The 12,433-nt window shown below is 45.6% G+C and overlaps 1 protein-coding gene across 1 annotated transcript in view; it reads left to right on the forward strand.

Annotated features, from left to right (window-relative positions):
* Window positions 1–9,047, forward strand: part of LOC121938953 (tomoregulin-1-like) — a 44,080-nt gene extending 35,033 nt beyond the window's left edge. The window contains exons 9-10 of the mRNA XM_088071730.1: window positions 6,904–7,065; window positions 7,203–9,047. Coding sequence (XP_087927856.1) covers window positions 6,904–7,065; window positions 7,203–7,287 — 247 coding nt within the window. The 3' untranslated portion in view covers window positions 7,288–9,047. The remainder of the gene's footprint in view (window positions 1–6,903; window positions 7,066–7,202) is intronic.
* Window positions 9,048–12,433: the final 3,386 nt, after the last annotated feature.

Here is a 12,433-nt window from a genome sequence, read left to right on the forward strand (position 1 = left end):
GGGAGGGGTCAAAATTCGACATTTTTGCCTTACTATAGCCTTGCTTTTTGGGTCATTTTTTTCGACATGCTATATTATGATGTTTTTGACCCTTTTTTGCAACTTTCTTTGCTATGGCATGATTCGGCATGCTATTTTAGGTGGTTTTCAACTGTTTTTAGCTTTTTTTGGGAGGGGTCAAATTTCGACATTTTTGCCTTACTATAGCCTTGCTTTTTGGGTAATTTTTTTAAACATGCTATATTTTGCTTTTTTTCGGCCGTTGTTGCAACTTTCTTTGCTATGGTGTGCTTCGGCATGCTATTTTAGGTGGTTTTCAACTGTTTTTAGCTTTTTTTTGGGAGGGGTCAAATTTTGACATTTTTGCCTTACTATAGCCTTGCTTTTTGGGTCATTTTTTTCGACATGCTATATTATGATGTTTTTGACCGTTGTTGCAACTTTCTTTGCTATGGCATGATTCGGCATGCTATTTTCGGTGGTTTTCAACTGTTTTCAGCTTTTTTTTCGGAGGAGTCAAATTTCGACATTTTTGCCTTACTATAGCCTTGCTTTTTGGGTCATTTTTTTCAACATGCTATATTTTGCTTTTTTTGGGTCGTTGTTGCAACTTTCTTTGCTATGGTGTGCTTCGGCATGCTATTTTAGGTGGTTTTCAACTCTTTTCAGCCGTTTTTCGGAGGGGTCAAATTTTGACATTTTTGCCTTACTATAGCCTTGCTTTTTGGGTCATTTTTTCGACGTGCTATATTATGGTGTTTTCATCCATCCATCCATCCATCCATCCATCCATTTTCTTCCGTTTATCCGGGGTCGGGTCGCGGGGGCAGCAGCCTAAGCAGGGAAACCCCGACTGCCCCCTCCCCGGCCACTTCATCCCGCTCTTCCAGGGGACCAGGCGTTCCCAGGCCAGCTGAGAGACATAGTCTCCAGCGTGTCCTGGGTCTTCCAGGGCCTCCTACCGTGGGGCGTGCCCTGAACACCTCACCAGGGAGGCGTCCTGGAGGCATCCTAATTAGATGCCCGAGCCACCTCATCTGGCTCTTCTCAATGCGGAGGAGCAGCGGCTCTACTCCGAGCTCCTCCCGGATGACCGAGCTTCTCACCCTATCTCTAAGGGAGAGCCCAGCCACCCTACGGAGGAAACTCATTTCGGCCGCTTGTACCCGCGATCTTGTTCTTTCGGTCACTACCCAAAGCTCATGACCATAGGTGAGGGTAGGAACGAAGATCGACTGGTAAATCGAGAGGTTTGCCTTTCGGCTCAGCTCCCTCTTCACCAAGACAGACCGGTGCAGAGTCTGCATTACTGCAGATGCCGCACCGATCCGCCTGTCGATCTCCCGTTCCATCCTTCCCTCACTCGTGAACAAGACCCCAAGGTACTTAAACTCCTCCACTTGGGGCAGGACTTCATCCCCGATCCGGAGGGGGCACGCCACCCTTTTCCGGCTGAGAACCATGGTCTCGGATTTGGAGGTGCTGATTTTCATTCCAGCCGCTTCACACTCGGCTGCGAACCGATCCAGTGAGAGCTGAAGGTCGCGGCCCGATGAAGCCAACAGGACCACATCATCTGCAAAGAGCAGAGACCTAATCCTGAGGTCACCAAACTGGACCCCCTCAACACCCTGGCTGCGCCTAGAAATTCTGTCCATAAAAGTTATGAACAGAATCGGTGACAAAGGGCAGCCCTGGCGGAGTCCAACCCTCACCGGAAACGAGTTCGACTTACTGCCGGCAATGCGGACCAAGCTCCGGCACCGGTCATACAGGGAACGGACAGCCCGTATCAGGGAGTCCGAAACCCCATATTCCCGGAGAACCCCCCACAGGACTCCCCGAGGGACACGGTCGAATGCCTTCTCCAAGTCCACAAAGCACATGTGGACTGGTTGGGCAAACTCCCAAGCACCCTCAAGGATCCTGCCAAGGGTCCAGAGCTGGTCCACAGTTCCACGACCAGGGCAAAAACCGCATTGCTCCTCCTGAATCCGGGGTTCGACTATCCGGCGGACCCTCCTCTCTAGTACCCCCGAATAGACCTTACCCGGGAGGCTGAGGAGTGTGATCCGCCTGTGGTTGGAACACACCCTCCGGTCCCCTTCTTGAAAGAGGGACCACCACCCCAGTCTGCCAGTCCAAGGGCACTGCCCCCGATGTCCACGCAATGTTGCAGAGTCGTGTCAGCCACGACAGCCCCACAACATCCAGGGCCTTGAGGAACTCCGGGCGGACCTCGTCCACCCCCGGGGCCCTGCCACCGAGGAGCTTTTTGACCACCTCGGTAACCTCAGCCCCAGAGATAGAGGAGCCCACCCCCGGGTCCCCAGGCCCTGCTTCCCCAACGGAAGGCGTGTCGGTGGGATTGAGGAGGTCTTCGAAGTATTCCTTCCACCGATCCACAACGTCCCGAGTCGAGGTCAGCAGTGCCCCGTCGCCACCATACACAGTGTTGACGGAGCACCGTTTCCCCCTCCTGAGACGCCGTATGGTGGTCCAGAACCTCTTCGAAGCCGTCCGGAAGTCGTTTTCCATGGCCTCGCCGAACTCCTCCCATGCCCGGGTTTTCGCCTCAGCGACCGCCGCCGCCGCACTCCGCTTGGCCTGTCGGTACCTGTCTGCTGCCTCCGGAGTCCCACAGGCCAAGAAGGCCCGATAGGACTCCTTCTTCAGCTTGACGGCACCTGCCGCCCGGTGTCCACCATCGGGTTCGGGTGTTGCCGCCCCGACAGGCACCAACCACCTTACGGCCACAGCACCGGTCGGCCGCCTCAGCAATGGAGGCACGGAACACGGCCCACTCGGACTCAATGTCCCCAGCCTCCCCCGGGACATGGTCGAAGCTCTTCCGGAGGTGGGAGTTGAAGCTCCTTCTGACGGGAGACTCTGCCAGACGTTCCCAGCAGACCCTCACTATGCGTTTGGGTCTGCCAGGTCTGACCGGCGTCCTCCCCACCATCGGAGCCAACTCACCACCAGATGGTGATCGGTTGACAACTCCGCCTCTCTTCACCCGAGTGTCCAAGACATACGGCCGCAAGTCCAACGATACGACTACAAAGTCGATCATTGAACTGCGGCCTAGGGTGTCCTGATGCCAAGTGCGCATATGGACACCCTTATGCTTGAACATGGTGTTCGTTATGGACAATCTGTGGCGAGCACAGAAGTCAAATAACAAAACACCACTCGGGTTCAGATCGGGGGGGCCATTCCTCCCGATCACGCCCCTCCAGGTCTCACTGTCGTTGCCAACGTGAGCGTTGAAGTCCCCCAGCAGAACGAGGGAGTCCCCAGAAGGAGCACTCTCCAGCACCCCCTCTAAGGACTCCAAAAAGGGTGGATACTCTGAACTGCTGTTTGGACCATAGGCACAAACAACAGTCAGGATCCGTCCCCCAACCCAAAGGCGGAGGGAGGCTACCCTCTCATTCACCGGCGTAAACTCCAACGTGCAGGCACCGAGCCGGGGGGCAATAAGTATTGCCACCCCTGCCCTGCGCCGGAGCCACTGGTTCCGGAGCCCAAGCCATGCGTCGAGGTGAGGCCGACTATATCTAGTCGGAACTTCTCAACCTCGCGCACCAGCTCAGGCTCCTTCCCCACCAGAGAGGTGACATTCCACGTCCCCAGAGCTAGCTTCTGTAGCCGAGGATCGGACCGCCAAGGTCCCCGCCTTCGGCTGCCGCCCAGCTCACATTGCACCCGACCCCTACAGCCCCTCCTATGGGTGGTGAGCCCACGGGAAGGAGGTCCCATGTCACCTCTTCGGGCTGTGCCCGGCCGGGCCCCATGGGTAAAGGCCCGGCCACCAGGCGCTCGCCATCGAGCCCCACCCCCAGGCCTGGCTCCAGGGGGGGGCCCCGGTGACCCGCGTCCAGGCGAGGGGAACTCTGAACCATTGGTTGATGTCATCATAGGGGTCTTGTGAGCTACACTTTGTCTGGTCCCTCCCCTAGGACCTGTTTGCCATGGGTGACCCTACCAGGGGCATGAAGCCCCCGACAACTGAGCTCCTAGGATCACTGGGACACGCAAACCCCTCCACCACGATAAGGTGGTAGCTCAGGGAGGGGGTTTTCATCCACTTTCTTCGCCAAAGCATGTCTTGGCATGCAATATTAGGTGGTTTTCAACTGTTTTCAGCTGTTTTTCGGAGGGGTCAAAATTCGACATTTTTGCCTTACTATAGCCTTGCTTTTTGGGTCATTTTTCGACATGTTATATTATGGTGTTTTCATCCGTTTTTGCAACTTTCTTTGCTATGGCGTGTCTTGGCACGCAATTTTAGGTGGTTTTCAGCTGTTTTCAGCTGTTTTTGGGACGGGTAAAATTTCGACATTTTTGCCTTACTATAGTCTTGCTTTTTGGGTCATTTTTTCGACATGCTATATTATGGTGTTTTCATCCATTTTTGAAACTTTCTTCGCCAAAGCATGTCTTGGCACGTTATTTTAGGTGGTTTTCAACTGTTTTCAGCTGTTTTTGGGACGGGTAAAATTTCGACATTTTTGCCTTACTATAGTCTTGCTTTTTGGGTCATTTTTTCGACATGCTATATTATGGTGTTTTCATCCATTTTTGCTACTTTCATTGCTATGGCGTGTCTTGGCACGTTATTTTAGGTGGTTTTAAAGTATTTTAATCTGTCTTTGGGATGGGTCAAATTTCGACATTTTTGCCTTACTATAGCCTTGCTTTTTGGGTCACTTTTTCAACATGCTATATTATGGTGTTTTTGACATTTTTGAAACTTTCTTCGCCAAAGCGTGTTTTGGCACGCAATTTTAGGTGGTTTTCAACTGTTTTCAGCTGTTTTTCGGAGGGGTCAAATTTGGACATTTTTGCCTTACTATAGCCTTGCTTTTTGGGTCATTTTTTCGACATGCTATATTATGGTGTTTTCATCCGTTTTTGCAACTTTCTTCGCCAAAGCGTGTTTTGGCACGCAATTTTAGGTGGTTTTCAACTGTTTTCAGCTTTTTTTGGGACGGACCACATTTTGACATTTTTGCCTTACTATAGCCTTGCTTTTTGGGTCATTTTTTTCGACATGCTACATTATGCTGTTTTCATCCGTTTTTGCAACTTTCTTCGCCAAGACATGTCTTGGCACGCTATTTTAGGTGGTTTTCAACTCTTTTCAGCCGTTTTTCGGAGGGGTCAAATTTCGACATTTTTGCCTTACTATAGCCTTGCTTTTTGGGTCATTTTTTCGACATGCTATATTATGGTGTTTTCATCCATTTTTGAAACTTTCTTCCCCAAAGCGTGTCTTGGCACGCAATATTAGGTGGTTTTCAACTGTTTTCAGCTGTTTTTGGGACGTGTCAAATTTTGACATTTTTGCCTTACTATAGCCTTGCATTTTGGGTCATTTTTTCGACATGCTATATTATGGTGTTTTCATCCGATTTTGCAACTTTCTATGCAATGGCATGTCTTGGCACGCAATTTTACGTGGTTTTAAAGTATTTTAATCTGTTTTTGGGACGGGTCAAATTTTGACATTTTTGCCTTACTATAGCCTTGCTTTTTGGGTCATTTTTTCGACATGCTATATTATGGTGTTTTCATCCATTTTTGCAAATTTCTTTGCTATGGCATGTGTTGGCACGCTATTTTAGGTGGTTTTCAACTGTTTTCAGCTGTTTTTGGGACGGGTCAAATTTCGACATTTTTGCCTTCTTGCTTTTTGCATCATTTTTTCGACATGTTATATTTTGGTGTTTTCATCCGTTTTAGCAACTTTCTTCGCCAAAGCGTGTCTTGGCACGCAATTTTAGGTGGTTTTCAACTGTTTTCAGCTGTTTTTGGGACGGGTCAAATTTTGACATTTTTGCCTTACTATAGCCTTGCTTTTTGGGTCATTTTTTCGACATGCTATATTATGGTGTTTTCATCCATTTTTGCAACTTTCTTCGCCAAAGCGTGTCTTGGCACACAATTTTAGGTGGTTTTCAACTGTTTTCAGGTGTTTTTGGGACGGGTCAAATTTCGATATTTTTGCCTTACTATAGTCTTGGATTTTGGGTCATTGTTTAGATATGCTATATTATGGTTATAGCATACAAAGTTGAAATAAAAGCCATGAAACGCCAAAAAAATCATATTTTAGCATGTCGAAGAAATGGCTGAAAACACCAGTAGTATAGTATGGCGATAGATGTCAAATTTTGACCCTTCAAAAAAATGGCTAACAAAGTATTAATATACTGTGTAGACACGCGTTATAGCATACAACGTGGAAATAAAGGCCAACAAAGGCCAAAAAAATCCTATTTTTAGGATGTCGAAAAATTGGCCGAAAACACCAATAGTATAGTATGACGAAAAATGTCAAATTTTGACCCGTCAAAAAAATGGCTAAAATGTCTTCTAATAGCTTGTAGAGACGCGTTATAGTATACAAAGTGGAAATAAAGGCCAAAAAAGGCCAAAAACCTCAAAATTTACGATGTCGAAAAAATGGCTGGAAACACCAATAGTATATTATGGAGACAAATGTCAAATTTTGACCTGTCAAAAAAATGACAAAAAACATCTTATTATAGCTTGAAGACACGTGTTATAGTATACAGAGTGGAAATAAAGGCCAAAAAAGGCCAAAACAATCATGATTTATGATGTCAAAAACTGGCGAAACCACCAATACTATAGTCTGGCCCAAAATGTCAAATTTTGACCCGTCAAAGAAATGGATAAAAACGTCTTCTTATAGCTTGTAGACGCGTTATAGCATACAACGTGGAAATAAAGGCCAAGAAACGCCAAAAAATCATATTTTAGAATGTCGAAAAAAATGGCTGAAAACACCAATAGTGAAGTATGGCCAAAAACGTCAAATTTTGACGCGTCGTGTGTGTGTGTGTGTGTGTGTGTGTGTGTGTGTGTTTTCAGGTGTGAGGCAGCTTACGGGGGTCCTCAGTGTGATCAGCTCCTGGACTTTAACATCCTGTACGTGGTGCCCAGCGGTCAGAAGCTGCACTACGTCCTCATCGCCGCCATCATCGGAGCCGTTCAGATCGCCGTCATCGTGGCCGTGGTCATGTGCTTCACCAGGTACGCGTCACTGTTGGTGCATCAGAAACATACACAGCTCACGTGGAAACACCTGAGGTTATTTTGAAATGTCACAAATGCTGATTGGCTGCACGTCACGGTTTTCGTGGTTAACGTGTGCGCGTCGTGTTCTGCAGGAGGTGCAACAAGACAAAGCGCGGGCGGCGGCAGAAGCAGCACCTGGGTCACTTCCCGTCAGGAACGTCCTCCAGGATGATGTAGCTGCTCTTTTTTTTCCTCTCGTGTTTTTACAAATACAAGACATTTTTTCGTACCACAGACTGACTACATTTTTGATACTTTTTGGTGCCTCTTTTTTCCCTTTTTTTATAATAATTTTTGAATTTCTTAAGGGGCCTTATTTTTCAGATTTTTCTCCATGTTTTTGTTTTGTTGTTTAAATCTGCAGGTGATTTTTTGTTTCCCGTGAGGCGGAGCGGAGACGCTGCCGTCCTCTCAGACTCTGAAACACTGTGGATCCTCCGGCAGGACACGTTATTTATCTGATTGTATCTTCACGTTGGACCGTCCACATGCAAACTGGGAAGACAGACTGTCTCTTTACGTTGTGACCCTGTGGGACGCAGCCTCGTGCTGGTTTTACGCTTTTCTTTGGATTTAATTTGAAGACTTTTTACTGTGTTTATGTGGCCGAGAAGTCGGGATCAAGTAATAAATAATGAATATCCAAGTCAGAAACGTAATAACGTACTGAAAACGTGATGACATTTAAATATGACATCAGCTGAATGTTTGGGGTGAAGACTCCTCGCTTCGTTTCTAAAATTTTAATTCATGTGTTTTTTTAGGTACGTTATAAAACTAAATTCAACTTTTTGAAAGTTGAATAGATATTCTGAAGAAAGACATAAAGTCTGGTTAAAAAAGAAAAAAATTCAGCTGCTGAAATTAGATTCATGTTGTTTGTTTGGACCAAAAAAAGTAGATTTGTACGAGATTTTCAAAGTAAATTGTGTCATAAATGACAAATTCAGTGATATTAGGTATTTACTTAAACAACAGTGAAATTATTACTATGATTATTTTGAACATTCCTAGTTGGAGCACGCCGCCGACTCGCAAAATAACTCCAGATTTACGTTTTTATGTTCAGATATTTTTTTTTATAGTTTCCACCTGTTTTTTTTGTTTTATTTTAATGTGACAGTTAGAGGTCAAAGGTCGCAACACCTGCTCACGGTTTGTGTGATAAAAGCCTTAATAGTGCGGGGGCCGCTCTGCACCGGGACCACAGGCTGATCAGGGACCAGCGGGGCGCTCTGCACCGGGACCACAGGCTGATCAGGGACCAGCGGGGCGCTCAGCACCGGGACCACAGGCTGATCAGGGACCAGCGGGGCGCTCTGCACCGGGACCCCTGGCTGATCAGGGACCAGCGGGGCGCTCTGGTTTTGTGGGTTTCGTTGCTGTTGGTTTTTGGTGTTTCTGCTCTGCTGCGTCTCACAGGGTCAAACTGTCTTTTATGTGACTCACGTTAATCTTCGTCTTACTTTTGTTCTGTATTTGTTACGATGAGACGCACCTGAAAACCAAAATGCTGTTTTTCTACTGCTTAAAGGTACAAGCTGACGTGTACAGGTTGTTGTTAAAGTTATTTTATTGCTTAATTTTCAGATGACGCCATTCCGGAAATGGATTCCAATGTTTTTAGTGTGTTTGGACAAACTGATGATAATTTAAACGACGTTTTTTCTGTTTTTATATAATTTGTGACGATGGTACGAAGTGTCCGTGTTGGTCGTTTTATTGTGGTAGAAGGAGTAGACTCGATAAGCTGCGAGGTTCCCTGAGGCGTCGCCGCTCTGAGGTCAGACGTATCCGGCGCCGAGGCCTCGGTCACGTGACGCCTGAGGGAACGCGGCCTGATTTTGATCGTAGATGTTGCGTACTGCATGAACCGGTGAAGTTGTTGTTTAGAGTTGTACTGTAGTGGAACTAGAATTAAATTATGATGTTGGAAACCAGCGAGTCGTCTCTCTTCTGTTCTCACGATGTTTTCTGTCACACTCGCAGCTTTACGGAACATTTAATCGACTAAATGCTGCTACGCTCAGCGCCGGAAATACTCAACGCTTAAACTTCTTGATACATTTTTCTATGTTTTATAAAACAGCATTCAGGTAATGAAAAGCCACCTTTGGAATAATGAATTGGTTTTAAGTTGTATCCTATACTTTTGTGCATTTTCAGACGACATACTATTCTATGACGTCTTTTTATGATTTTGGACGAAAAACTGTACTATAACGCTTTTTGATGATTTCCTGAAGAGATCCTGTTTGAGGTCGGTCCGGATTTTGATCAAAATTTTGGAACTTGATATGATATGACGCAGGGACTGAAGTTAAATATTTCTAAAGAAAAGTAAAGTCTCAGACTGAGGTGTAATGCAACATGACGAATAAAAACCTACCGGAGCCTCCTGAAGGCAGAGCAGCTCCCAGGGGAGGAGGAGGGCGATGAGCTGCAGCTCCTCTAACAGCCTCCAGACGGCGCTCCAAGGAAACTCCGACACAGTAAACTGAAAAACAGTCCCCACACACACACGCACGCGCACACACACGCACGCACACACACACACACACACACACACACACACGCACGCACGCACACACACACACACACACACACACACACACACACACACACACACGCACGCGTTCAGCCTTCAGGAAATAATCTCACTTCTTCTAAATAAAACTACTTTAACATTTTGATCCATAACAGAACCCTGAACTCTAAAAACATCCAGTTAAAAAAAGGCGATGGTCAACTTAATAATAAATGATCCACCAACTGCAAGAAATTAGTAGATTTAGAGGATTATTTTATAAAAGCTTGGAAAAAAAGAAAAAAACTAGGGAAAATAATCAGAAGAATCATAATTATATATAAAAAAAATTTAAAAAATGTATTATTTTTAAGCACTTTTCCCATTTAAAATATATATATATATATATATATATATATATATATATATATATATATATATATATATATATATATTGTTTTTTTTTTACAGTTTTCAAATTCTGAAGAGAAGATTTTGAAGGCTCCACCCACCCTGAGTGCAGCATCAAAAGACATGAAAAGCGAGCGCTCCTGGTGGCGGCTGGCAGTCCGTGTCTTCTCTCGGGAGGCGGAGTTAAATATAGCGGTGACGGCGGATAATTATAGGCAGCAGCTGGTGGAGGGTTTTGGACGGCGGGGAGTCCCCCTCTCTCTTCATCCTTTCTCACCTCGTCACCCTCTCTCCTCTTCATCCTCTCGCTGTTGTGATCATCAGCTGCCTGCCTTCCAGGATTTGGGAAGATTTATGAATTTTCCAGGACTTTCCAGGTCTGCCACTCCTGAGCGGTCCAGCTGAGACAGGAGGTTGCTTATAGACTTCAGAGCAGAGTCAGTTATCAGGCGTCAGGGTGAAACCTCCAGGCTCTGCCACAATATGAACAGTTACAGTCTGAAGGAAACGACAGTGAATTTGTTTTGGATTCAGTGGACGCAGGCCGTTTACGAGCAAAAATTATTTTTATGTCTCAAAATATAAAACAGAATCTGCTGTTCTGAAGGTGATCCGGTGATCACACACCGGGCGTGTTTCAGCAGCCCGTTCTCATCCTGAAATTGTCAGACACTGGCGTTTTGTCTGTGATTTTAGCCCACAGGTCTCTGTAGGGTCCAACAAACCCCGGACTTTCACCCAGGAGCCAAAACACAATTTGAGCCAAAACATGATTTTTTATTTTTTTTTTGTAAAACTAGCCATGTGCATTTTTTGACTTCCTGGAACTGGTTGCTGGTTGCCAAATTTCCTGCTACTGCGTGTTTTTTAAAGCAGCATAAAGCCGTCAGCGTCTCCTGAGGGAGTCGCGTGATGGCTGATTAACGTCCTCCAGTGACGTTACACGAGTCAGCATCATTTAAAAACAAAAGGTCTGAAAAGTGAAAATGTGGAGTTAGAAAAAAAGTGAGCTTACCTGACCTCCAAAACCCGCTGCTCATCTCTGGACACGCCCCAGTCTTCGACCAAACTCACGACAGTTGAGTTGCATTGTGGGTAATGTAGGCTCCAGACATAGGTCGTTCAGTTTGGAAAAATGAGTACAAAAAAAAAAAATCGTCTCGATCACGCGTGTGACTGGAGCTCGGTGCTGAACTGGAGTGCTCCTTTAATTAACCAGTAATTAGATTTAAATTAAACCAGTTTACTTTGCTCATTAAGCTCAGAGACTAAAGTTCTGCTCAAACATTTTAGCTAAGATGAGCATCTTTTGTTGACGTTGCTGGGAAAATGCAATAAGCAAATTGGCAATAAATGTCCTGCAATTTGAAAAAAAAACCTCAAAAAGCTAGTGAAGAATCTCTACAATTAAACGAAATAAATAATTAAAACAATTATATTAAAACTTATTTTACAGAATTATTTTAATTTTTTGAGCACTTTTCACATCATTTCATTGTTTTTTATTTTTACTTCATAGTGTTTTCTGTAGTTTTATTATTATTATTATTTTGCTGATTTTCAAGTAAATTTTTCGACATTTTAGTAGTTTGTTGCTAATTTTGGAGTTATTTCCTAAGTTGCCTCTTCCCATGTTTTCTACAGAAATGTAGCCAACTTGCCAAGATTTCAAAGGGTTAATGTTTAAATTGAGTCGATTTAAGGTGAATTCGCTATGACTGAACGTCGTCTCATCCAATCACAGCGAGCCGTGTCGGCAGCTGCCGGTTAATCCGGGGCTCTGCCCCCCAGCCGCCCAAAGTGGGACGATGTGGTTTGAGTAACAGCGATGGCAGCGAGTGTTAGAGTTGAGGAATTCTGGATCCGTTCATTTGGGGTCTCGGGACGGCAGAAGAGTCTACAGCTGGAGGGAGGGATTAAGATGAACAAGTGAAAAGGTGACGGCTGATAGAGGGATGACGGAGGAATAGATGGGAGGGGGTTTCCATTCCTTTTAATACACTCGGGTCCCAAAGAGGTGCAGGGAGTCACTTTACCCGGGCGGTATTTTTAGCAGCAGGGAGCACAGCGAGAGCCCCGCGGCGCTCATTAACACCAGCACTGCTTCACTTTCCACTTTCATTTCAAAACTCTCCGATCGACCGAGAAGTTTGCCGACAGCTTGGAGTTTCTCCAGACGCCGAGCGTGACCTCTTAAATTTGAACAAAATAAACTTTGAGTAAGATTTCCACTTCACGCTCACTCCATTTAACCCTTTGAAACCTTCGCTTTTCTTGTGCATTTACACCTTCAAGCCAATAGGCAATTCGGCAAAAGCTATCCTGCAAAAAAAAAAAGTCAAAGTCATCCAGCTCATTTTCTGGCTTCTCAAAGGGTTCAGACCT

This window comes from Plectropomus leopardus, chromosome 21 (assembly GCF_026936395.1).
Source record: "Plectropomus leopardus strain MGB_pleo_1.0 chromosome 21, ASM2693639v1, whole genome shotgun sequence".
In the NCBI taxonomy this organism is placed as follows: domain Eukaryota; kingdom Metazoa; phylum Chordata; class Actinopteri; order Perciformes; family Serranidae; genus Plectropomus; species Plectropomus leopardus.